This window comes from Manacus vitellinus, unplaced genomic scaffold, assembly GCF_001715985.3.
Source record: "Manacus vitellinus isolate BGI_N305 unplaced genomic scaffold, ASM171598v3 scaffold_4_pilon, whole genome shotgun sequence".
Taxonomy (NCBI): Eukaryota; Metazoa; Chordata; class Aves; order Passeriformes; family Pipridae; genus Manacus; species Manacus vitellinus.
The window spans coordinates 21,695,677-21,722,317 of NW_021940604.1; the positions used below are offsets into that span (position 1 = coordinate 21,695,677).

The following is a 26,641-nucleotide window of genomic DNA, read 5'->3' on the forward strand; positions in this document are numbered from 1 at the left end:
TCTCTAACAGTTCTGCTCTAGTCTCCTTACCCTGCTCCCCTATATTTGATAGTATCTAGAATAAGCAATGCTCAGCCTCTTTTCCTCTGGCTGGAGGATGCAGCAGTCAGTGCACTACCCAGTGTGTCTGCCATGTCCTCTTTTCACACTCTTTTCTAACCCTTCCCAGGTGCAACCAAGCCAGTGGGGGAGGAATCTCTCACAATCAAACCCAGAAAGCACTTACTGAAAACAAATAAGGTTGCTAAGGAACTGTAAAGATAAACTCAAACCTACAAAATCCCGGAAGGAGAAGGGAGTTCATATGCTCTTTTGAAATACATAGCACTCATTGCTCTCAGTGCTCAGTCTGTCAGCCTACACTGGCACAGAGCTAAGGCTGTGATGGTGTGCACCCAGGATGGATTCCCAAAAATGCAGGAATCCCAAGAACCTAGCGGGTTTTGACACTCAGTATCTACCTCTCTTGCTACTTTTTATAATTCCTCCACACAAAAAACAGCCAAGTAAACTTACAGTGCAGATAGGCTATGAATTATATGTATATTGTTAGTTATTTATAATGACACAGTAGACTAGTTAACAGCAGCAATGAAGACACCAGCACAGCTGGGCAACATCAGCACATGGACCGAGGGTCCACAGAAAGCTCAAATCATACCTTCCTTGCCCTTACCATCCTACCAGTTAGACTAAAGAGAGCACAGGCTTGACTGCTGATTTACAACTCTAACTCTGTTTTACCATATAGGTACAGCCTCGGGAGCCACGCTTTGCCCACAGGGATTTTCTTGAAACCAAAGCAATTACTATGCTCAACCCATAAATAAAGTTATCTCCAGTGCACTGGGAGGTAAGATGAAAGCCAGAGGAGAGGGATGAACATGCCAGTTTTGCCTTGCCCATGCCATGCAGACCCTGGGGCCATGTTTATGTGTTTTCAGAGCCTAGTGAACTCTGAAAGCAAGGGCAATTGAGGTAAGGCAAGCCCCTTTCATCAGCTACCCTTTGAGCACTGCATGTTCTGTTCTCAATGCACACAGCTACAGACAAATTTCCTATACTTTGAGAGACTCTGGGAAATAAGATCATGTCACTAGAAAGGTTATACTTAGCCTTCCCATTGCCACTCACCTTGAGTTAAATCAGATATTTGGAATGTAGCAATTGCCTACCATGCAGAGGTGCTGTTATACATGCCATATGCATTAGCCACCTGCCTATCAGTGCTTCATATCAAGGTTGAAACTTCTCTGAAAGACATGAGGTGATCTCTTTTGTCAATTTGGCTTCATCCTATCTTGTCATAGAGAGATCAGAATGGTTCATTTCTGCCACGAAAAATAAGAGAGAGCTTTTCCACTTCCCACACAAGAATTTGCACCAAAATGGCACAACTTTGACAAAAGCTACAAATAAAAGGGTATTCACACAAACAGCTACAGGTGTGGGACATCAGACACTTCAAGTTCCACCTCTAGTTACGAGAGACAAAAGACCCTGCAAAGAGTGAATAAACCCACTTGGGTTCTCCCCACTGACTGGTTTCCCATGCCCAAGGATTTATCATCTCTCTGAAGCTGCACAGTAACCACACTCAGGTGTTGGAAGCTACAGTAGCCCTCACCTGCCTGAGACTCCTCTTCATACAAGGAGCAACCCAGCAGCAGTATTAAACAAAACCCATATATCTGGGGGCTTCTACTGAACAACTGTCTCACTTTTTACATCAAGGATGTTAGATAGTCTATGCTACTGCTAAGAAATGAAGTTTTTAAACACCAAATTAAGCACCAAAATTAGCTTCCAAATTAAGAAAATACAACTTACAGCCTTTTAAACTATGGCCATGCTGGCTTTTATGAACTTACAGTATTTTACTATTACTTTTACAAGTCTAAGCTTGTAAAAGACAGCATGCCCATTAGTACAGCTCTTCTACAGCAATTACCAAACACAGCTTTCAGAAAAAAGCCTAGTGATTTGTCCTTTAGAAAGATGCAGTGGGAAATACAAATCTGAAGTACCTTATGGAATCATCAATTTCTCAATCACATGGTTATAGATCGAAGAAAAGGATTTAGAGAGAGCCATGCAAATAATATTGATGATAAATATGTTTGCACCCCCATAGTGATCCCAAACCTGTAAAGCCCCTCCTTTTTCACACTACAAATTTTATCAAATGAACACAGCAAGAACGTCACATGTGGCATTTGCACAGCCACAGTTATGGCTCGGCTCTCTTTCCCATAAGGAAAGCAAAGCTGCACAGCAGCTTCCATCCAGGATGCAGAAGACAATTGAAAATAACAAACCACCTATTTCTGATGTGACTTTTCAGCTGATTAGAAAACTAGCAAGAAAAGATAAAGCACTAAAAACATAACTAGGATGAGCAAGCTTGCTGTGTTCATGATAAAGTGTGTGTACACTTTTATCATAATTATGCTTAATTATGCTTTTATTATAATTATGCTTAAGGTCAGAGTAACGGCTTCTTCAAAAGAGACAAGCAGAAGTAAAATAGCCAGGTTTTTCAATGTGTTCCAAAACAGAACACCACACCAAAGTCCCACTGAACTCTTAAACTCTCATCCCCTTCACCCAAGTCTTTTGCTGAGTCTTCACTAATTCATGAGCACAGACTTGGGAGGAAAGCAGGGTAAGAAGAAAAAAGATCTAAAAAAAATGTACCTTTTGTGGTTGCTTCACATACTTCCATTCTGGGCACAAATCAAGCAGCGAAGATTGAAAGGTTTCATTTATGCCTAAAGTAAATACCAGGTAGTTTGTTACCATGGTGATGAACACAGTAAAAACACCTTAATCATTCCCGATTCTGCCAGTGTAAAGCAGGGCTTGATGCAACAGTTAAAAGCATAGCATGGCATCAGACATGTATTGAGTTCACACTGTAGAAAATGGTTTATAGTTTATTGAGTGTTGCAGTTGTGCAAAACCTGAAATACATAAACAATAAATGAACAGAGAAGTGTATATTATGCACGTACACTGCTCTGGTCCTGCACGGAATTTCAAGAAGAACTGATTGATGAAAGGTTCCCAACGTAATAGCAATAAAACTGAAGTTACTGGGGGAAGGGAAACAATCTATCCCACTCCTTCCAGCTTGATGCCAGCAAGAGATGCCCAAAGGCTGGAGAGGGGTTGCAGGTCAACAGGAGAGCACCTAAGGGGCAGCACCGAAGAATTTCAGCGACTGCTATCAGTAAGTCGCTTATGTGGAGATCCAATTTAAATGCCTCTATGCTAACACACAGAGCATGGGAGATAAATAAGAAGAGTTAGAGATGTGCACACACCTGCAGGGCTATGATCCCATTTTCATCACTGAGACCTAGTGGGATGGCTCCCACAACTGCAGGGTTGGAATGAAAGGATACAGGCCCTTTAGGAAGGACAGGCAGTGGAGATGAGGAAGGAGCATAGCCCTCTATGTCAGTGATCAGGGAGTGCAGGGAACTCCGCTTGGGGATGGATAAGGAGCCAACCAAAAGCTTATGGGTAAGGATTAAAGAGAGGGCAGAGACAGGTGACATTATACTGGGTTGCCTGACCAGAAACACTGAGTGGATGAATCCCTCTATAGACGGCTGGGGTAACCTCACCTTCACAAGCCCTGGTCATCACAGGTGACTTCAACCACCTCAAGGGTGGTTGGAGGGACAGCACAGCAGGACATAAGTAATCCATGAGATTCCTGGAGTGCACTGATGACAAATTCCAAGTGATAGAGCAGCCAACAAGGAGAGGTGCTATGATGGACCTTGTTCTCAACAAGGAGGGGATGGTGTCCCAAGTGAAGATGCCCCTCAGGGGTCAGTAGTGGGGCTGGTGCTGTTTAACATCTTTGTCAGCAACATGGACAGTGCACCCTCAGCAAGTCTGCCAATGACACCAAGCTGTGTGGTGAGGTTGACACGCTAGAGGGAAGGGATGCCATCCAGAGGGACCTGGACAGGCTGGAGAGGTGGGACTGTGCAAACCTCATGAAGTTCAACAAGGCCAAGTGCAAGGTCCTGCACCTGGGTTGGAGCAATCCCAAGCACAAATACAGGCTGACAGATGAATGGATTGAGAAGAACTTGGGGGTGTTGGTGGACAAGAAGCTCAACATGAGTCAGCAATGTGTGCTCACAGCCCAGAAGCACAACCATACCCTGGGCTGCATCAAAAGCAGTGGGACCAGCAGGTTGAGGGAGGAGATTCTGCACCTCTATTCCATGCTCCTGAGATCATACCTGGAGTACTGCATCCAGCTCTGGAGTCCCCAACATAACAAGCGTGTGAACCTATTGAAGCAAGCCCAGAGGAGGGCCACAAAGATGATCAGGGGGCTGGAGCATCTCTCCTACGGCAACAGGCTGAGAGAGTTGAGGCTGTTCAGTCTGGAGAAGGCTCCAGGGAGACCTTATAACACCTTCCAGTACTAATGGCAGCCTGCAAGAGAGCTGGAAAGGGACTTCTTATAAGAGCATGTGGTGACAGGACAAGCGGGAATGGCTTTAAACTGAGAGTAGGTTTAGATTAGTATTAGAAAGAAATTCTTCACTCTGAGGGTGGTGAGGCACTGGAACAGGTTGCCCACGAGAACTTGGGGATGCCCCATCCTCAGAAGTGTTCAAGGCCAGGTTGGATGGGGCCTTGAGTAGCCTGGTCTAGTGGAAGGTGTCCCTGCCCAGGGCAGGGGGGTTGCAACTAGATGGTCTTTAAGGTCCCTTCCAAACCAAACCATTCTATGAAAACTGTTCGGGAAATGAGTCACCTGCTTGACTAGCATACAGTTGTTAATACCAAGAGAACAAATACTCAGCTTTGGAAAACTAAGGAAGTCATATCACATTTTTTATTTTAAATAACCAAGTTCCATGTTAAAGCTGAATACCCCAATGTTGCCTTTAAAATGACAAATGATTCAAAAGGTGTTTTTTATAAAACTAAAGCTAACAGCAGCTAAATCTTTTATGTCTGACAACCTATATTACTACATATACATATATATATATACTAAATTTGAAGGTACAGTGAGTTTTCAAAGCTGTTCCAGGCTATCAAGCTGATTTTGACTTTTTGGGAGTAGCCCCGCCATCTTCAGCCAACTTCTCTGCTGGCCTCTTTTTTAACCCTTTCATTTTCCGCGTCTGCAGTTTACTAAGATCTTGCTTCTGCATGTGGATTCGACCATAAGTTGTACCAAACACATCATGGGAGATATTCTTCTTCTTCTTAGGCTGTAAGGAAAGAACAATGTTACTATTTCTGAGTAGAGTCCCAGGAGCTCTGGCGAGAGTCAAGTGCCCAAAAGCAAGGGCACGTTGTCTAGAGTTTAGAGATGAAGATTTGTGCTGTATGTTCTAAGTGCTTCCAGAGGAGAGTTTGGATGCCAGCTGATCACCACAGAAGTGCTGTGGCCCTAGAAATCTCAGCTGGTCTAGATAAAAGTCAGCTTTAGTCAAACATACAATAAGTAATACTTCAGCTTTTTTTCTTCTTTACAGATAGAGCTGAAAGTAATGCACTTTTGAAGGTACGTACCTTCAGGGCTTTTGGTTGTTTTAAAGATAGCTTATAAAGGTCATCTGAAGCTAAATGTGTCCTCCTCATAACCAGATCTAATGAAGGTCCCATCTCTTCCAGTTCAATTCTAGGTATTTTACAGCCAGATTTCTTCAGAAGCACTCTAGAAGGGGAAAAACAACCAAAATAAATATTGTCCCAAGTGATAAAGAATTATCCATCTTCCTGAAGGGCAGGTTCAATCTTGCAGTTCAAAACAGAAATCAACTGCTATCACTAACTCTATTATCAAGAAAGACATCTGTCAATAACAATTCATAAAATACAAAATCTGTCCCATTATTATTTCAACACACCCAAAAAATACCTGGCTAATGTTGTTTGTTTGTCTGGTTTTTTTTTTATGAGACCAGTATAATCAGTATTACTGTTAAAACTCAGTCCCAGTACCCTGAAAGCCATATTACTCCTCAAATTCAAAACAGCACCCTTGGTATTAACAGACATGAAAAATATTTATTATCATTTACAGTAAAATAACCTGAGCAGTATCTGAGGAAGTGTTTTGTTTTTTTGTTTTTAGAATGAGACTGATTAAAGTGATCTTGTAATAAAAGAAATCAAAATCACATGGAACACAAGCTATGAATGTTCACAGCCTCCTAAGGCAGGTCATGAACCTGAGGGTGAACACCAATGCAGCAAGAAAGATTGTCATGTCCTGCCTTTTTCTGTTTTTCCTTGTGTATCTCTGGCTGCAGCCTACCACCTGTCGCTCTCCAGCAAACACCTAAGTGAGGAGAGTCTGAGAAATCAACTTGAGAACAGGCTAAGTCTAGGAAGTCTTACACAGTACTCAGAATTCACCAAGTTAATTCACATCACCTTACTAATCCAAGCTAGAAGGAGGAGCTCAACAAGGAAGGAACCAGCAGATTTAGGGCCCAAGTGTTTTCCTTCTGCAGTACAAGTTACTCTGTGTTACGCTGGAGCACTTCTACACACTGCATGTTTTAAATGCAGCTCAAGCCAGTTCAATTACACAACTGTGGGTTAAATTTGGGGAAAAGCTGACAAGTGTACCAAAACCCAAATAAATAAAACACATACTCACTTATAGCTTCGCATGTAAATTTTGCCATCTACAGCTGTGAAATGCAGAACGTACTCTAAACCAGCCAGACGAATACTGGGCACAGTAGGACCTCTGAAGAAATCTGAAAGAGTATTTAAAAAGAGTAAGTGCCAGGTTTCTGGGCTGAAAATAAAACCAACAGATGGCTATAACAAACTGGTTTATCTCAAAAGAGATCCACATCACTGATGGGAACTCCATTCTTATAAGGATATTTTTCCTGCATCTAACTAACTAAGCAAGACTATACAAGGGATGGCCTAGAAAAGCTGGATGTTCAGTGGGAATTTCACAAAATAGCCACTACTTAAAACTGCAGTCTGGCCAAAACACAAGAGAGAAAGTTCAGTGCATGTGTTAGTGTGCACTGGTGAATCCAAACGTGTGTAGAAATCCTGACAGGAACACAGTGACTTCCCAGAGATAATGTGGTAGCAATATACGCTATCTAAAAGTAAGTACATGGAAAAGAGCAAAGGTACTTCCAGAGCAGTGACTTCACATTATTAAACTAATTGGAATAATTGCATTGTCTATTCTTTTAAATATTCAGCTCTAAAGTAAGGAAAAAAAATTATCTTGTGTTTAGGTTAGTTAATAGTTAGCTAATAATCAGATCTTTGTACAGATCAGTACAAAGAAGCCATTAGCTGTTTAAAGACATCATTCAAACCTGATACTTGGTTCTTAATCATAGCCAGATTTGGAAGAACAGAAAGAGGGATCAAAACCATTACACAATAGATTGAAACTGTATCTTGTTTACTCTTACCTACACTCTCTCTCTCTGACTTGGGAAAAACGTTTAGATGTATAATTTCTTTCATACATCCCTCACAACAAGGCACTTTTGTCCTCTGGGTAGAACAATATTAGTCATTAAATCTAATGTTTTCTCTATTTAATAAGCAACACATCTATAAAATTAAGGCACTTGAAATACTTGCTTAGTCTGCAAAGAGAACACTGAAACACAAGATTAAATAATAAGCTGCCTGTAGCGAGGTTCTTATATCAAGCTATGAAAATATACTGTGCAATCAGAGAGCTTGCAAGGAGCACAGCAATCTGTCCAACATATGCAGCGGGTGGAGAAAGAATGTGACCTTGACCACGGGAACAAGGTGTGCTAATAAACACAACAGGGCAATGCTGAAACATAGGAGAACCGCTAACAGATGCAAAACCCATCAGTCTTTCCTGCTCTGTCCCATTTTCAGATCCCTTGGCTAGTTGTCCTTTCCTCCACTACCTTTTTTCAAGAGAATCAGCACTGGAGTGACATCCAAAACAAAGTCTTGCTGGCAAATACCAGCTGGAGTCAGGCCAGGAAATTTCCTTGTCAATTAAATACTCTCTTTCCTCTTCTTTTGAGTCGAGCTTGTAGTTAGAGGAAAAGTTGCAAATAAAACACTTTGTTTGCTTGTGGCATATTTTTTTCCCTTCTACTAGTTCTCTGCAGTTTACATTCACAGTGGTTTAATTGGCAACACCTCCCCTTCATATTTTCCTGTGGCATCATACATCCTTTTACCCACAGGACGATCTCTTCCAATAAACGCAGGTGGTCAGGAATTTCTGTTTCCTGGCAACACTGAAGAGCTGCAGAAACCTTACACTTCAGTATACCCAGAGAGTTGAAGTTTTTTTTAATGTACTCCTAATTTACAACTCTGGCTTTGGTTGGATTACAGACTTGCTTTCTCCCTTCTTTCCATTCCTAGTTCTCTCCCCCTTGTCCTCAAACATGTTTCTAGAACTTCTAATTTACTCTTTCCTGCAGAGAGCTTCACAGGACCTTTCCATTTCCAGATTAAATTTCTAAATTATTTTGGAACATAAGTCTATGCAGTTTTTTCTATATCAATTTGTAACACTGTATTCTATGTAGCTATAGTTAGCATTAAGGCAGTTAAACTCTATCCCAGACATTTCCTAGCCATGCCCTTTATTGGCCAGAAGGAGCCCACAAATCTTTTGAAACACTCAAAAAAAGTCTGCGTGAGGAAGGCTGTATGCAGAACAAGGTCACAGTCAATCTAAAATTGCAGAGGTCTCCTGCAAACCAATGTTTTAGAAAGTATATAAGCAAGCCCTATAGTGCCTAGCCATTTGTAGGATAAAATGGGTGTGTGATAACAGAACTGGCAAGCAGGTAGTGTTGTAAGAGTTAAAACATTTTATATAAAAAGTTATTAGAATTTCATGAACTGCATTCCAAAGACTTATACTGTAAATTAACTCCTACACTACCACATCAGAGGGCAATGAAAACCAAAAGAGAAAGAATGGGATGTCTTTGTCTTCCAGGTCTCTAAGGAAAATGCAGCTGTCATTTATTTCTCCTAAATAAATTCTTCCACTTCACAGTTTAACCAGACTATAGGTTTTGGTTACCATGAAGACAATAAATCACCCTTGCCTTTATTTTTACAAAGAAACTGCTGCTAAGATGATATTCCAAATATGCATTAGCCCCTTTGGTATCACAAAAGCCAATGAAAGCTTGGTTGTTCACCAGCATCACTGGCATCACAGTGCTTTGGCAACAAGAAGCTGCTAGCTATCTAATATTCCCTCTGGGATCCCAACAACACTGGTACAGCAACAAAATATTTGCTGCTGTTGTTACAAAGACATTTTTCTATCTTTCTTAGCAATCGAGTGGCAGGTTAAAGGCACCATCTTTTGCAGAAACAGAATGAATCAGTTCTTCCCTATCAGTTAAGGCCAGTTTTGAGGCAGGTCAAATTATTACCCAAATGATTTTAATTGATTAGTAATACCTTCAAGCCTTTACTCTCCTTAACCTTGTCCTTTGTCTATTGCTTTGCATCCAGGTATTTCACAAAAGTCAGCAGAACAATTAAGACCTTGAGTACTTTGGCATATACTCAAGAAGAATGATTGGGTGTAGAGTACATTTGACTGCAGAGTCATTAACAGCAAATAAATAGGAGAGGAGAAAGGACAGATGAACAAAGAAAAAGGACAGGACAAATTACTTAGTTATTGGGTAACTATCTTGCTATGCATGTGTCCCATTGAAGCTGTTTGATCATGGGGTGCCCAGGGAGGTGGTGGAGTCACTGTCCCTGAAGGTGTTAAAGAAAACACTGCATGTGGCACTTAGTGCCAGGGTCTAGTTGACAAGGTGCTGTTTGGTCATAGGCTGGACTTGGTGATCTCAGAGGTCTTTTCCAGCCTAGCTGATTCTGTGATTCTGTGAGATTGCCTGAACAAAATACACTTCAGAAATAAATGCACCTGCTTCCTGCAGTATAAATACTCATTTACAACAACATAAACATGCAGTATTAAAACTCACTTATCTTTGTATTCAGTATTCACCCAATTTCACAGACTTATAAGCTCAATCACTAGCCTTTCACCCATCCCCAAGAACCAGTCAGCTGTATGGAGAGGATGAAAATTTCCTCCTCTCCTGCTCCCTTTCAGTCTCATTCCAGATGAGACACCTTGCTTTAAGGAATTATAATACTAAGGAAAAAAAATTCTCATTTTTAAGGTCTGTTTCTAAAGAACAATTATTTACCTGTTTGCCTAGAAACCCATGAATGGAACTGAAAGAACAAGACTGTTATTGGGCCAGTTTCAGTATTTTATCAGAGCTTAAAAAAATAAGTAATCTACTTTTAGGAAACCTATTAAAAAGAAAAAACACACCACCCTACTTATTAGGTCTAGTTCTACCAAGTAAGATGCATTAAGTGTCAAGAGACACAGTACCCTATGACCTCTATGTCTGACTGAGCTACACTGTGCTTTATCTTCCAGAGCCTCCAACCTTGAGATAGTAAGAAACGCCAGTTTGTTTCCTAAGCTCCAGGCCTGCCTTGAAGTTAGGCCACAGCTATTATCTGCAGCTGACTTTTACTGCACATGTTCTTTCCAAGTACTCTAATCAATGGCACATTTGTTAGAATTGGTGGAATTTCCAACAGAAAATGCTTTCATTTACAAAACAGAAGCTCAAATATACCGATCTGACTTTTCTGTAAGCAAAAATATCGTACTTTCTGAACTTAATCCACTGCTTTCAATTTAGATACTTCAAAAATATTATTTGGTTAGAAAAGTGACAATTCAGTACAATTACAAGGTCAAGACATTTTGAAAAATGAGAGTTTTCCCATAATCAAAGTAATGAACTTTACGAATCCAAAGTTTCAATTTCAGAGTCTTTTAGGCTCATCTTTTTTTTCCCCTCTAAGAGGTGAAACTTTAATTGAGTGTGACATGAAAGTTACAAGTGCCTACTCTTGTTTTCTTTCTGTGCTGAACGTAAGCAAACATTTTTTGACAAACCAGCATTTCCCAACAGATCCCATTACTACAGATTTATGCAATCCTACTGTTTAAATAATCAATAATGACCAATAAGAAGGCTCTTCAGTCTTCTGTATTCTTCATTTACATCAAACACGTCGCCAGCAAATATCAACATAGGTTTTGTTCCTTCGGGACATTTGCTGTTCTGTGGAATAAGAATTTTAAAACAACAAAAATTCAGACCGTGTTAAGGAACATATTATTGACTGAGGTGGTTAGCCATTCAACACTGAATGAAACACTGTGGTGACCTATGATCACTGCAGACAGAATAGACACTTTTTTTTTCACTGAACAATGCTGCAAATGTATGGAGGGACTTTGTTTTTAAAAGGGTGAATTGTATTATTCTTTGTTCTGGATCAAAGAAAGAGGGCTTCTTTACTATAAAATGCATAAGATAACAGCTTCCAGTGGAAAAAAAAAGAGTGAATTTGACTGCAGTTAATAACAAGAAAACTAAAATTAGAGGCAAACAAGTTTATTCTACTTCTGACATTGGAGAGTACATGAAAAAGGCTAAAAGAACAGTTTAGTCAATCACATAATTTTAATTCTGGAAAACAGGTACATTTATTTAAGTGTAACTTCCCTGTTATAAACAGTGTTATGAAGACACACTACAATCTGACTTCAAGGGAAGGATTCACATTTATAAATCATAATTTCTTCACTATCCTTCTGAACTGCTCTACCAATTTATACACTGTAATAAGTACCGTAAAAATTACTTATTTTTCCAGTGCATGAACTGCTTGATACAGAAGTACACACATACAAAATAAGTTTTAGTCTTGTCAAAATGAGCCTACCATAGCCAAAAATGTGAATTTTCTCTGTGTTTAAATAATAAAGATGTTAGCTGCTCATCTGAATTAAGTATAGTTCCCTGAAAAATGGCATTTATGTGCTACTAAAAGCTAAAGAAAGCTCTGGAATTATCTCAGTCAGCAGAGTGATTCTCTTTGGTTATAATTTGTGAACAAGGATTTCAGTTTTCAAAGATTGCACCAGTTTATATAGGAACCATGGGTAGAATCTGACAATTTTGTAAATGTAGCTCTTTAATTAAAAGGAAAATATTAGAAATAAACCAAGACTAAAACAGAATTTGCAAAGAAAGTTGCAAGCTTGCTTAAAACAACCAAAATAAATTAAAAAGCAGAGCATAAAATTAACGTTTTGGAGTACACAAATTACCAATCCTCACATACTGCACGAAACACTTTTTTAAACAAAAAAAAATGCACCAAAAATCCACCAGTAGGTGTCACTGAAATACTAGATTAGTGATTCCTTACCTTGACATCTTTTAGGGATACAAACTTCTCCACGCCTAGCTCAATCATGTCCAGGACATGATAGTCAAACATGCGACCTGTGAGAGTAAAAAAAGAAAATCTAGCTATTTAAATATTCACTGAAAACTACACCTGTCATCCCAATAAAAAACGAAGTGAGACATATTACCTATTATCAGGTTGTTAGGTCGCTTCTTGTTATGACAGCCAAACAGAAACAGAGAACAATCTGATTTCTTGGAAAAAAATTCCTGCAATTGAGGAAAAGAACAAAACCCATGAGTTATAAATTGTAGGGTTTAAAATATTCTGCAAAGGTATAGATCACAAACCTGTGAGTTTAGGAGCTGCTTAATGAGAAGAGCTACTGCACTTACCAGAAGAGTTTTGAGTATGTCTAGGTCCACTTAAGTTAAAATTGGCAGCTGGATTCAAGGTTCAAATAATTTCTTTCTTTTTTTTTTTCCACTGCATCTTAAAGGTCAACCCAGGCAATTTTTTTCTTGTCATTTTATCTGTAACACCATTTTTCATAATTTCTCATTATTTACTTTTACACTTATTTACTTTCATCCACTTCTCTCTGCCTGAAGAGTAAGTATTTGCAGGCTGGGTGCAGTAGTAATGCCTCATTTTAGTTCCCCAGCTAAACTTTACGTAGCCTATTAGCTTTGCCTAACAGCTTCTGAACAATCAGTTAATTTCCTCAACAGCAAGTCTATGAATATCTTTAAATATCTAATCTTCTCACACTCACCACAAGAGTCCTACTACAGAGCAACTTCCTATCAATTATTTAAGATTAAGATGCTACTTAAAGCCAAGCCAGAAGTGACTATCATAGAGAAGATTTTTTTTCCAGGTGGAGTAGATAGAGAACCTATTATGATATTATGTCCAGAGCCAACATTACAGTAGTTCTTTTTGAGGATGTCCAGCTACAAAGTCTTTTTATACACTGTTGCTTCTCAGGGCAGCTCCTCATTTTGTGTATCAATGGTTCTGTGATACACACACATACACTATTTATCCAGTACTCCCCAGAAGCATATACCTGCACCTAGCAGTTGTGAAGCACAAAAGGACACTTCAACTCCTCCCACTCCTGCAACAGCATTGGCTCAGAGAGGACACAGCAGCTCTGTCCCTCTGGGAGGTCGAGAGACACCTGGAGAGGATGGATTTATTACATGTACAAATCACACAGCTCAGCACAGAGTTTTGTCACCAGGTCCCTGAAAAATGCTGACTCTGGACAGGCCAAGAACAGACCAGAGGGGACTACCCTTGAAACATGTGCTCATACAGCTCTGTTAATTACTGTGTGTTGATATCTATACATTCTCTAATAGCTGTATATTAAAGAGATGCAAAAACCTCAAACGCCTCATATGTGTCCTGCATATACTGCAACAACACATACATTGCAAAGTTGCCCTTTTAAAAAAATGCTTGTAACCAAGTGAAAAAAACCCCACAAACTAACTTTATTTGACTTTCTATACCTTTCTAGGCTCTGATTTTCTGCTTGGCAGCTTTCCAGCTACTTTTGCCCCAGCTTGTAACCCTGCATGGGGTTGTTGTGAGCCAAGTGCAGGACTCTGCCCTTCACCTTGTTGAACCTCATACAATTGGCACCAGCCCATCAATCCAGCCATGCCAGATTCCTCTGTAGACCCTGCCAAGTCTCAAGCAGCTCAACACTCCCACCCAACTTGGTGTCGTCTTCAAACTGACTGAGGATGCACTCCATCCCCTCGTCCAAATCATCAATAAAGACACAGAACAGGACTGGCCCCAATACTGAGCCCTGGGGAACCCCGCTGGTGACCAGCCACCAGCTGCATGTGGCACCATTCACCACGATCCTCTGGGCCCAGCCAACCAGCCAGGTTTTTACCCAGTGAACAGTGCACCTGTCCAAGCCACGAGCAGCCAGTTTCTCTAGGAGAATCCTGTGGGACACAGTGTCAATGGCTTTATTATTGTCCAGGTAGACAACATCCACTACCTTTCCCTCATCCACTAAGCAGGTCACCCTCTCATAGAAGGAAATCAGGTTGGTCAAGCAGGACCTGCTTTCACAAACCCATGCTGGCTGGGCCTGATCCCCTGGTTGTTCCGCACATACCGTGTGATAGTGCTCAATACACTCTGTTTGTGACCTTCCCCAGCACTGAGGTCAGGCTGACAGGCCTGTAGTTCCCCAGATCCTCCTTCCGGCCCTTCTTGTAGATGGGCATCACACTGGTTAATCACCAGTCAACTGAGACCTCCCCAGTTAGCCAGGACTGCTGCTAAATGATTGAAAGGGGCTCGGTGAACTTTTCCACCAGCCCCCTGATTAACCTTGGATGGGATCCCATGTGGCCCCATACATGTGCATGTCTAAGTGGTGTAACAGGTCACCAACCATTTCCTCCTGGATTATGGGAGCTTCATTCTGCTCCTTGTCCCTGTCTTCCAGCTCAGAGGTCTGGGTACCCAGAGAGCAACTGGTGTTGCTATTAAAAGACCAAGGCAAAGAAGGCATTAAGTACATCAGCCTCTTCCTCATCCTTTGTCTTTATGTTTCCTCCTATATCCAGTAAAGGATGGAGATTCTCCTTAACCCTCGCTTTGTTGTTGATGTATTTGTAAAAACATTTTTAATTGTCTTTTATGGCAGTAACCAGATTAAATTCTAGTTAGGCTTGGGCCTTTCAAACTTTCTCCCAGCATACCCTCACAACATCCTTGTAATACTCCTGAGTTGTCTGCCTCTTCTTCCAAAGGTGATACAGTCTCTTTTTATCCCTGAGTTCCAGCCAAAGCTCTCTGTTCAGCCAGGCTAGTCTTCTTCCCTGATGGTTCATCTTTTGGCACATGAGGTACATGAGCCTGCTCAAAAATGTTGTAAGAGAAAACATTGTTTATACTTACCAATGATGTTTGGTCCTCAAAAGGCCTGGTAATATTTTTCCTGAGAGGAGAGGGAAAAAAAAAGTTAGAAGAAAAAAAAAAAAAGACAACAGGCTCAGATAGCCACTTCTACTTAGTTCTCCAATAATAATAAAGTTCTGCATTCTACTGAAACTCCAGCAGTAGAGGCTCAGTTAGAGTTCAAACCACAGGTCATATTAATAGACTTCCAGACCACCATCACCACCAGTGACACTCCATGAACAGTTGCATTTGCCTGTTCATTCAACATTAAATTTAGCAATTACGATTGTCTCTGCACTACAGCCATACAGATACTGGGTTCCCATTTTGAGCAAGACTTACAGCTGAATCCTGCTCCATACCACCTGCCACAGAACAGGGCTCAGCATCAATGCTGATCATGTGTAGCTTGTTTCCAGTCTATTCAAAATTATGATCAATCTCAGCCACCTCAGGTGACCCTTGTCATTGTTCAAGCCCCCATGCTGGCCAGCATCTTTATTCATGATCTGAAATTACCAAAAGCTGTCTGTCTGTCAGAGGACTCAAAGACATCAAAGTGGGATCACTTACTTTTTATACAGGACAGCAAAAGGCTTCTTCACAGCATACTGCAAAACACAAAGTTAAACACGTGTCATCTCTAAAACATGCCCAGCACTGTTTTTGCTATAACCCTACAACTTAAATGATCACATGAAACACTAACTGTTTGTGCAGATCAGTCTAGAAGAAGGCACCTCAAAAAGCCTGCTGATAGTAACACCCTTCATGTTGGTGACAATCTTGGTTTCAAATTAACTGAAGGAGTTATTTGTAGAAATTGAGAAGCAGCTGAAATCAAAGTCATGTAAAGGAATCCCTCTGCTTCTAGGGATATGAGGACAAACAGCAGCATAAGATGGTAAGAAAACAACAAAGCAATGTAAGAAAAGAGTGTAGGAACAGCTATGTTTTTCAGCTATGGACTTAGGAGATAGAATTGGTAACTTAAAGTTTTAGGAGAGGCTAAAAGCTCCATATCAATACATACAAGCAGTTTACAGGATTCTGGGATATGACTTAGCTGTGTGATACAGTCCCAGTTCTGTACCTAATCCTCTTGTTTTCAAAGGGACTTGGCAGAACTTCACTTTATATACTGGACAATTATGGAAAAAATAAGAGAGTAAGCTCAAAATTTCTGGCAAAGAAGAAATTGGAAGAAAATAATCTCCATCAATAAGCAGGTAATGACACCTTTGGAGTACTGGTCAATCTGAGATTTGGGGTACAGGGAGAGTATGAACATACTGACAGTCCAGCAGAGAATATGCAAATTGTAAGAAAGAGAAAGGAAGGCTGCACACTATGTCCAACAACTTACAATATCTTTAAGCACTGCAGTCACTGTTAAGTTTGCATTTCCCCCTCTTATGAGCATAGCATTTTTTGTATTTTCGTTAAGCTTGGGTTCTCTCTTCTCAAGAAATCTTTTTGCTCTCTTAGTTTTAGGCTTCCTGTAACAATAAATTAATAGTTAATAACTTAATATTAGTAACAACACCTGACACCACAGAAAACAGTGAAACCAAACTAGAATTGGAACAAGCTGTGTTCAAGTAACTTGTTTCAATGACTCAAACTAATCCCAACCAGCAGAAATACAATCAATGCCAAAAGCCCAGTCTCAGATGAATGTGTTTTACTGCCACTCCTCTTCCTTTCTGTCCCCCCCAAGTACAAAAGGTGATTTTACAGTCTTGTACTTTTCAGTTTCTCCTAATTTAGAGGTTAAGATATACCAGGATTCCCAGCCTTCTGACAGGCTGAAAGCTTCCCCTCACACCAGCTCCCTCCCCAAGCCAGAGACTTGCTTCTGGGAAGAGTTTGGCACATCTGCTGGCAGGAACCAGAGAGCAGGGCATTAGTCAAGTGAAATACACCAGCCTTCGCAGGGGCACACAGCTTATATAAATCCGTAACTACATGGCTTCAGAAATACATTTCTCCACCAGGTTATCTTCTCCGTGAAACATTATTTTTAATTTCTTTTTGAAAACAAACAAAACCCCCAAACACACAGGTATCACAGGACCACAAAAAAACTAGGGTTGGAAGGGACCTCTGGAGATCATCTAATCCAACCTTCCTGCCAAGGCAGGGTCACCTGGAGAAGGTAAAACAGAAACGCATCCAGGTGGGTTTTGGATGTCTCCAGAGAGAGAGAGACTCCACGATCTCCCTGGGCAGCCTGTTCCAGTGCTCTGCCACTCTCAATCTAAAGAAGTTCTTCTTTTTCTTGTTGAGGTGAAACTTCCTGTGTTTTACTTTATGGCCACTGCTCCTCGTCCTGTCGCTGGCACCAATGAAACTTCCAGCAGAGACGAAGACAGTTCTCTCAGGTATACACAAACACACAAATTCAACACCAGCTGGGCACCGCGACTCCTTTAAGCCACCAACTGAGTAAGGGCTGACTGGCCATCACTAAAAAGACGGTAGCGCTCCGTTTCCCTCCTTCCCGCATGTTTTGCAGAGGGCTTTTCTCTCTGCTGACTTCCCCTCCGCGACCCTCCCCACAGCCCCGCCGCCGCCCGCTCTCGCTTCCCAGAGCCCGGGGAGGCAGCAAAGCTCGGAGGCCGCCCAGGGCGGGAGGAGACCCCCGGCACACTCACACGACGCGGTCCAGCGGATCCATCGCCGCCGCCTCACGTGCGGAAGGACGCGCGGGCACCGCCGTCCGTCACGTCACGTCCGCCGGGAGCGAGCGCGCCGGGCCGGGCAATGCGCGTGCGCGGGGCAGGGCTGCGGGACCTCGGCGTCCGGCTGAGTCCACGGGGTCACTCGTCCCACGTGGAGAAGGGCTTGGAGCGGGAGTCATACGGGGAGCGGCTGAGGTCACTTGGTCTGTTCAGCCTGGAGGAGACTGAGGGGAGACCTCACTGCAGCTTCCTCACGAGGGGAAGAGGAGGGGCAGGCACTCTGTGGTGACCAGTGACAGGACCCAAGGGAATGGCCTGGAGCTGTGTCGGGGAGGTTTCGGTTGGGTATTAGGGAAAGGTTCTTCACCCAGAGGGTGGTTGGGTACTGGAACAGGCTCCCCAGGGAAATGGTCAGAGCATCAAGTCTGACGGAGTTCAAGGAGCATTTGGATGATACTCTCAGACACATGGTGTGACTCTTGGGAATGGTCCTGTGCGGAGCTGGGAGTTGGACTTGGATGATCCGTGTGGGTCCCTTCCAGCTCAGCATATTCTGTGATTCTGTCCCCCATGCCCACCAATTTTTAACTGCATTTCAAATAAACAACTTGCAGGGCTTTTTTTTTTCTACAAAATTGGTAAAAAGGCCAGAAACCAATTCTGCTAGAATATTCCTTGTACATAAGGAAAAAAGCTCACGCATACATAGTGACAGACTTGGCAATTGGTTAAGAAAACATGAGATGGAGTTGCATTGTGACAGAGAACAAACTCTTGGAAGCACCTCTCTGTTCTCAAGGGGCCATGGCAAGCATGCTGAACCTACCACCCACCCAGCCTCCTCTGCAGGAGATTCAGCTGTCAGCAAGTGCAGCCCAGCTCCACAAACGCTCCCCCCAGCAGACAAGAGCACGTGTTTCATCAGTTCATAACATTCCCAAGATTGTTATTCCAGTTATAATTATCCTCTATCACCACCACACAAATCAAGTCTGAAGGATGCTTTTAAACTTCCATGGCTGCAGTTAAAGCCAGAGAGACGACTGAGCGGTCTCCCTGAAACCTCAAGCGCAGACACTGCCATGTAAAAGATCCATAGCCAGGCTGGAGGCATACAGAACATGGTCCCTCTTCTTCCCCTTCCTCTCCCTGCCTCCCTTTCCCCTTTGATTCAAGTTGCTTCTACATAGAAAAAGCAGAAGTGGGATTGATGGTTTGCAACTGCTGTGTTTCTGATGACTTGTCTTTACCGATCCTGTGCTGTGAACGATGTTGGGAGTGAACTTCTCTGATCATTACTAATTAAACTATTCCATAATTATTCTGGAATTAGTTAGGTGTTCCCCTCCTCACTATTGCAGTTACACTGTTTTGAGGGAGGCAAACAAAGGTACGAAGATAGAAGGGTCAGGAAGAAAATGTTTTCTGTTTAAAAAAATGTTGTGCTTTTAAAAACATTATTCTGAGTGTACCACACACTCGACTGTGATATAAAATGGTGGGTGACAATATAAATTATGTAGCATTATGTAGTGTCAACCCACAGAGTAGCTAGGCACCACAGTACATTTCCATGGACCAGTTTGGGAACCACTGATGCATGGGTACAGGATCTTAAGTATAAAAACCTTTGGAAAAGTGCCAGAGGAGAATATTAGAGCCAAGAAGTTACTGGGAGGAAAAATAAAAAGGGAGGGGACCGCGCTTCCTTTTGTATAACATACATTATGTTATACAGAAAATGGGGGAAGGAGAGTGACAGATGCCTCTTTAAGACCTAGGTTTCAGTTGCTGACAAGGTTGCAGGGCTTTTCAAAACCTGAGTGGAAAAAGACCTGAACAACTTGCCCTGAATTCAGTGTTGACCCCATTTTATATAAGAAGCTAGATTAGAGACCTCCTAAAGTCCCTTCCCACATGAAGGATTTCTAAGATCCATCAAGAAGACAAAGGACACTAGAGAAAATCCAAACTAAGCAATCTGCTATTCAAACAGTCAATAGAAGGCATATTTGTACTGCAGTTATTGAAAGAAAAAAAATCAAACAAGAACAGACACATATGCAGCTGAATATGACACACAAGGGGAAGCTATATTTGAAAAATTCAGGACTTTATTTTAAACAATGATGTTTTTTAATTTTTACAAAATGTTCCAGACTGTACAATACATCAACATTTTTCTGAGTTATGAGTTTCTTTTAATTATGTAACCATTTCCCCTTGTTCAAGTTTGAGGTAGAGATACATACATTTCAAATCAGTTTTTTAAAAACACTTCAGCCCTTCCCACTATATTTCAAACACAAAAGCAATGCACAAGAACACAATGTCTGTTTTTCCATTATTAATTGCTCAAATAAAGTGGAAATCATGTCGTAGCCTGTAAAAGTTGGCCTGTTAATTCCGTGAAAAAATCATGACAAGATCAGAGTTGATATCATGAAGGGACATCCTCTAAGGCAGTATTTCCAGAAGGAGATTCCTCTGTCCCAGAAGCAGGGCTTTCAGGCAGAGGAATAGAAGCATCTATTTCCAAGGTGTGCTGCTTCTCCAGATCACAATTCATGTCAGAATTTCCTTCACCACTCACCTCTCCCTCTGACTCTTCAGTCAATTTGTCTTGGGCCTGGCCTGACTCCTCAGAATCATCCTTTTCACGCATAAAACTGCAAATCATATTAGGCCTGCTGTAGGAAAAATCTCTGTCCTTGATCTGTAACCATTCCACTCCACCTGATGCAAAGAAGGAAAACTTGTATTAGTGACAAAAGGAGTTAAGAGTTCACGGCAGTTTTTTCTTAGCTAAGTTCACTGTTATTAAGGCTGAGCCTGACCAACATACAAGTAAAAGAACTGCTTAGGACAAAAGGATGTCTTTCAAGAATTTGAACCAACACTAATTTTTGTTGCAAGCCTTACACGGGGCTTAAACCACTCATCTTCCTTGTAAACAAGGCTACAAATAACAGGAAGATATTTGGTAAAGAAAGACCATCTTAAAATGAAGAGAAACTTGACTGTTGATAAATTAACAACACATGCACAGGCTAAACCAACTTCTCCAAGACATATAGCTACAGGTTCTTATCCAGATACTGGAGGCATTGTGCAAGGTTCCTTATGTCACCAGCTACATCTCTAAAGAGCAGTCATGAGGGAGATAAAATTATTATGAAAGTAATGAAAAGCATGATACAAAACTATGCTATGTCCATATCATGAGTGCTGTGTTCTGCTCAACTCACACTGTAAAACTAGAAAAGGGAAACAAGAATTGGTGAGTCAAGTTAGCTATACAGGGAAAGGGAAGCCAAGTAACCAACAACTACAAAAATCATAAAACAATTGCGGCAAAAGACAGAGACTAGAATTCTACTCAAAGGAGACAGCTGTTTATAAGGCTGGTCTGGGAAAACAAGTAGGGACTGACTTATCTCCTAATTCTGATGACAAAATAAATAACACACACTCATTGAAAGCACCAGATCACATATTTGTAACAACCACAAAAGCAAACAAACAATCAGGAACACCCACAGTAAAGCTGCACTTTTTCCAAACAGAAATGTGATTTGAAAACTGTCATAAAAATGGAAGAAGTCAAAAGTATAAACAGGTTCAAAAAGCAAGTAAAAATGACAGAGCGTTTATGGACTAAAGAGATAGTAGTCCAAATGAGAACTTTTGTCAGGGTACTGATGAACTGCTGAATACCAGAAGGATAGCAAAAAAAAAATTACTCATGTGTATGTCCCCTCACTTCTTATACACCCATTTATACCAGATCAGGAAGGACATCGACCTGTTGGGGCGAGTCTAGAGGCAGGCCACCAAGGTGATTAGAGGGATAGAGCACCTCTCATACAAGGAAAGGCTGAGAGAATTGGGATTGTTCAGCCTAGAAAAGAGAAGGCTTAAGTGACCTAATTGTGGCCTCCCAGTATCTAAAGGGAGCCTACGATAAATATGGAGAAGGACTATTTACAAGGCATTTCGTAGTAGCCGTTTCTGGAGGCTACTGGTCAGAAGGAGTATCTCTCTCCTCTTTCCATGTGTGTTTTGTACTTTTGCATTGAAATATACATATTTGCTGCCTAAAGAAGAAACCTCCTTTAACTTTCTACATGCTCTTGAATCAAACGCTTAATAAAGGCTGACATTCCCAAGCATGTCATCCATGTCTGTATGCATAAAGGCACTAACCAACATTCTCTTCTCCTTCCTTCTTTTCTGTCAGAAGGGTCCGTGTCATGTTCAACTTCTTCACTGTGTGACACTTGTATTTCAGCTGTACTTTTTGGTTGCCTTCCGCATCTACTAAGAAGAGAGGAGAAAAAAACAATACCCAGACCCCAATCATTATATGTTAGTAATTATATTGATAGTGAATTCCACTATCAACTGAAATAAGTATTTTTAAGCTCCCCAGCTACCACAATGAACAAGACATTAAATCACAATTACCGTGCTCTGTGTTTTCTTCAAAAACCACACAGGTTCCCAAGGTATCTACATAAATCAAAGTGAGAAAGTTTTAGAGACCAACTTATATCAGCCGCAGATACTGTACCCACTGGCCCAAACAGACAGGAGTATCACAGGAGGATCCCAGACCATTTCTTCCAGGCCACCGTTGTCACCGTAAGGCAAATGAGAGAACTACAGATTGTACAACACGTCAGTCCTGCTTACACAGGAGACAACAGGCACTTACTTTAAGGTGTTTTATGTCCCATATGTCTGTCTGCTGACATACTAGCTGTGCACCCTGGAGTCAGCTTCCAGGCCTACTTCCCAGGAAGTACCATAGATGCGCGGTTAATTTAGCAGCGAACTCAGACTGCTGCTGCTCTGTATGGTGTTATACAACCACCCAGAACTTCAGCATCTCATAGGACCAATTGCAGGATAATTAACTAATGTTAAGAAAGCTCTCTGGGTCACAAGAAAAAGGAGAGACTGTATTCATCATAATTTTTCCTACCTTCATATTCTCCTGCAAATACATATCTGTCCACTTGTAAAATGGGCTTCTCTGTCTCTATTCCCTACAAAAAGAGGGACAAAATTGCACAGTTGTCAAGTCTCTATTAGCCCAGGCAAATTTCTCACTATACAATCAGAGAAGACAGATGTAGCAGAATCCAGATTACATCAATTCCTCGTAAAAATAGTTGGACCAAAACTCCAAACCATAAGGTAAAAAGAACAAAATAAGTAAATGCAAGATAAAGTTTCTTTTGTTATTAGAAGAAAGGAATGGATTCCAGTCTGTAAAGCTTTCTCAAACTGCCAGGTTCATATGAAGAGAAGTACATCTTTAAAACAAGATTTATGGAAGTGGACAAGAGATTTCTGCAGAGGATATGATTTTACAGAAGCTAGCAGACTTGCGAAAAACCATGCAATTAAATTAATATTTATTAGTTTTCAAAAAAATGTAATAAAAGTAGTTTTAGTCATTACAATTGACCCTGAGGTCTTCTGCAATGTTAAACATCTGGGATGGGGGGAGAAGGAGTTTTCTTTGTTTTTGTAGGAGGCTTAGTTAAGCAGTGATAACAACTGCTACAAAGGATTCAGCCAATCTTACTGTAGAATCAGTGCACTGTTAATAAAATGTAATGACATTTTTTCAGACTATCATCAAACATGTCACTTTAACTATATTAAATACAAAAATATACCAGATAATACCCTTCTAGTAATCATAGCAGAACTTAGTATAGAACTGTCATAGGAAATGCTCTAGCATGTTAAAATAAATTTAGATCAAACTGCAGCCAATGGTCTATTTAAGTTACAGTTTATTTAAGTTACTGTTTATTTCCTCTAGGAAATTAATGTAACCTCCATTTCAAATTAACAAAAATGTATATGTTTGCATGAAAAAGATGTTATTTTCCAAGTTCCAATTAATGCAAGTTCTAGAAACTTTCAAAAGCCTTTGGAAAATACACAAGGTGAAGAAATCCAATCCAGCATAAAACATTGCATCAGCACAAGAAGTGCAATTGCTGGGTCACAGAAGCTTCTGTGATTTCTGTGTCTATATCGTGAAGGAGTTGGAAAGTGTTGTTATTGCATTTTTTTAAACAAGGAGTGGGAGGGTAAGGCAGTACTTTATCAGCTCATTCCCTTCCTCTACAGCACAGGTTTTCCAAATACATGAGCCAGGATCCCATTATATATCTCTTATATATATATATATGATAATATAATGTATTATCTCTTAATATGATTTATACTTATAGATTATAGATTGATAAAAACCAATGTCTGAACAGACTACACTAATTAAGGCAAAATGGCTTTGAAAAGTACCTTGTGAACATCAGAATTATTCAGGACATGAAGATAAGCAGATGCTAAAAGTTTTGAAGATGAGGCACTATATGGTAAATTCCATAAAATACAGCATATCACACAGGATAATTACAAGAGAATCTCAAAGCACAACATTTAAAAGAATCCCATTAACACTACTGAAGCATATGCCATTTCAGCCACCAGTAATGAATCACGTGTGTAATACATTTCAAGAGAATTAGGGCAGATCCAGGAAGTAAATCTGCTTATAAAAGCATATCCATCCAAAGATGGATCTTTTATGAATTTTGATTGTTTCTACATTTGAGACATTAAAAATTGACTTTACCACCCCACATCTATTCTGATCAGTGGCACACTCAGATGTTCTCTTCCATCTTTTCTGTCTGTAATAAAGGTCTACTTTCAGAAAATATTTGCAAATCAATAGTACTAGTACTATCTAGACAGCTCTCATAGTCTACATAGGGTTTGAAGGGCAAATAGCATCTGTCCCATACAGAGAAAGTGATTAAACAACTCAAAAGGAAAAGGACAGGTAAACCAGATTCTTATAATAACCTCATAGTGAAGCAAACAACATCCAAAACTGTTTACCAAATGCTTAATAACCAGTTATCCTTTACAAAACTTGAACTTGCCAGGCAGTCTCTGCAAAAAAACACATTATAAATACAGTGCAAATCAGAAAGATTTTGACTTTACCTGTCAGATGTATTTAAGTGATTTGAAGAAGGGTGCTTAGCAATATATATTTTTTAATGAAAATCACATTTTTAATGTGAAATACGCAATTTTTAAAAAATAACTTAGAGCTTGAAATTGGAGTGGATACTGGTACTAACTTATACATACCTCTGAAAAAGTTTCCTTATATTTACACAATAGTATATTCAAAAACCTTATGCTGTTTCTGAAATAGAGCCCACAACATCCAGCCAAGTACAGCGCACATAATTCTCTATCAAAGATTCGATATAAATGTTATTAATGTCAAGAAGTTTAGAAGCAGTGTCAGTCCCTTGTTCACATCTATAATGACTTACCCCTTTCCTACTGTGCTGTAATCACTCACCAAAATCTTGCATTTGTTTTCACATTTTTCTAAGAAGTCTGAATCAATAATTCCTGATAGTTCCACCATAACCAGCTGCTCCTACAAAATAAGTTTATAATGTACACCTGTAACAGATATTTGAATTCAGGGAAAAAAAAAAAAAAAGCCCCCCAAAACACAACCCAAACCAAACAGAACAGCATACAAAGACCCAGCCCTTCAGAATAAACAGACCCCAAATGGAAGTTATTCAACAGTTCATCAAGAGACAGACAGCTCTTGGAATACCCAGGGAAATGTAGCAATCCATCAGACACCCGTTTCACACATGAATTTCCTGGCCTTTTCTTCCTAGATAGGAATGGAGCTCTTTCCTCCACCCTTGAAAAATGACCATCAATATGGTGATTTATGAATTATAACAATATGACCAGTTGCATATTCCAAACTAATTTTTTTTCCTAAAGCCTTAGTGCAGACCTAAATATGACATCACAGGGGAGGTTAAGCAATGTGTTAACTTAAATAGTTACTTTTTATAACATATTTTTCTGAAATTAATTCCTATATGCAATTTCTTACATATAGCAAAAACAAAGCAAAAAGAAGTCTGCCTTGAAAAATATTCAAGGAAAACAAGAGCTTTTAAGAGTCACCATCTACTACACATGCATAAATATACATAATAATAGAAGAGAAAGTTTGTATTTTAGGATTTTGTTGGAGTGAGTCCAGAAGAGGGCCACCAAGATGATTACAGGGTTAGAATCACCTATCCTACAAGGAAAGGCTGAGTTGGGATTGTTCTGCATGGGGAACAGAAAGCTCTAGGCACACCTTACAGCAATTTCCAGTACCTAAAGGGAACTACAAGCTGGAGAGGGACATTTTACAAGGGCATGTAATGATAGGACAAGGGTGAATGGCTTTAAACTGAAAGAGGGTGGGTTTAGATTAGATATTAGGAAGAAATTCTTTATTGTGAGGGCGATGAGGCACTGGAACATGCTGCCCAGTGCAGCTGTGGATGGCCCATCCCCGGACGCGTTCAAGGCCAGGTTGGATGGGGTTCCGAGCAATCTGGTCTAGGGGGTGCCATCCCTGCACGTCGCGGGGGGGTTGGAACTAGATGATCTGTAAGGTCCCTTCCATCCCAAACCGTTCTATGACTTTATGAGGTCAGGAAGCAAGTGAAACTGGAAGATCTCTTTCAGACAGCGCCCTTTTCCAGAAAATCTGCAGCAGAACCGCCAGAACCACGCAGCTCTGGCGACGGCACCGCTGCAGGGGCAGAAAAGCCCGCCGGACCCAG

The 26,641-nt window shown here is 40.7% G+C and overlaps 2 protein-coding genes across 3 annotated transcripts; both read right to left on the minus strand.

Annotated features, from left to right (window-relative positions):
* Positions 1–4,838: 4,838 nt before the first annotated feature.
* RPF2 (ribosome production factor 2 homolog) lies at positions 4,839–18,007 on the minus strand. The gene is made up of 10 exons (XM_029962879.1): positions 17,913–18,007; positions 16,622–16,754; positions 15,829–15,866; positions 15,253–15,292; positions 12,500–12,581; positions 12,331–12,407; positions 11,075–11,174; positions 6,656–6,758; positions 5,560–5,704; positions 4,839–5,255 (listed from the first exon to the last, which is right to left on the minus strand). Exons 1-10 carry the CDS (start codon positions 17,933–17,935, stop codon positions 5,076–5,078), a joined length of 921 nt encoding a protein of 306 aa, XP_029818739.1. The 5' UTR covers positions 17,936–18,007; the 3' UTR covers positions 4,839–5,075.
* Positions 18,008–20,031: 2,024 nt separating this feature from the next.
* GTF3C6 (general transcription factor IIIC subunit 6) lies at positions 20,032–25,427 on the minus strand. Of its 2 annotated transcripts, none has more exons than XM_029962888.1 (5): positions 25,348–25,427; positions 22,927–22,990; positions 22,407–22,451; positions 22,146–22,256; positions 20,032–20,675 (listed from the first exon to the last, which is right to left on the minus strand). In XM_029962888.1, the coding sequence occupies exons 1-5, from the start codon at positions 25,414–25,416 to the stop codon at positions 20,380–20,382; spliced, it is 585 nt and encodes a 194-aa protein (XP_029818748.1). In that variant the 5' UTR covers positions 25,417–25,427; the 3' UTR covers positions 20,032–20,379. The 2 variants fall into 2 exon arrangements, with proteins under 2 accessions (XP_029818748.1, XP_017943043.1); XM_018087554.1 differs by having other exon boundaries at positions 22,146–22,259.
* Between the last annotated feature and the right edge of the window lie 1,214 nt (positions 25,428–26,641).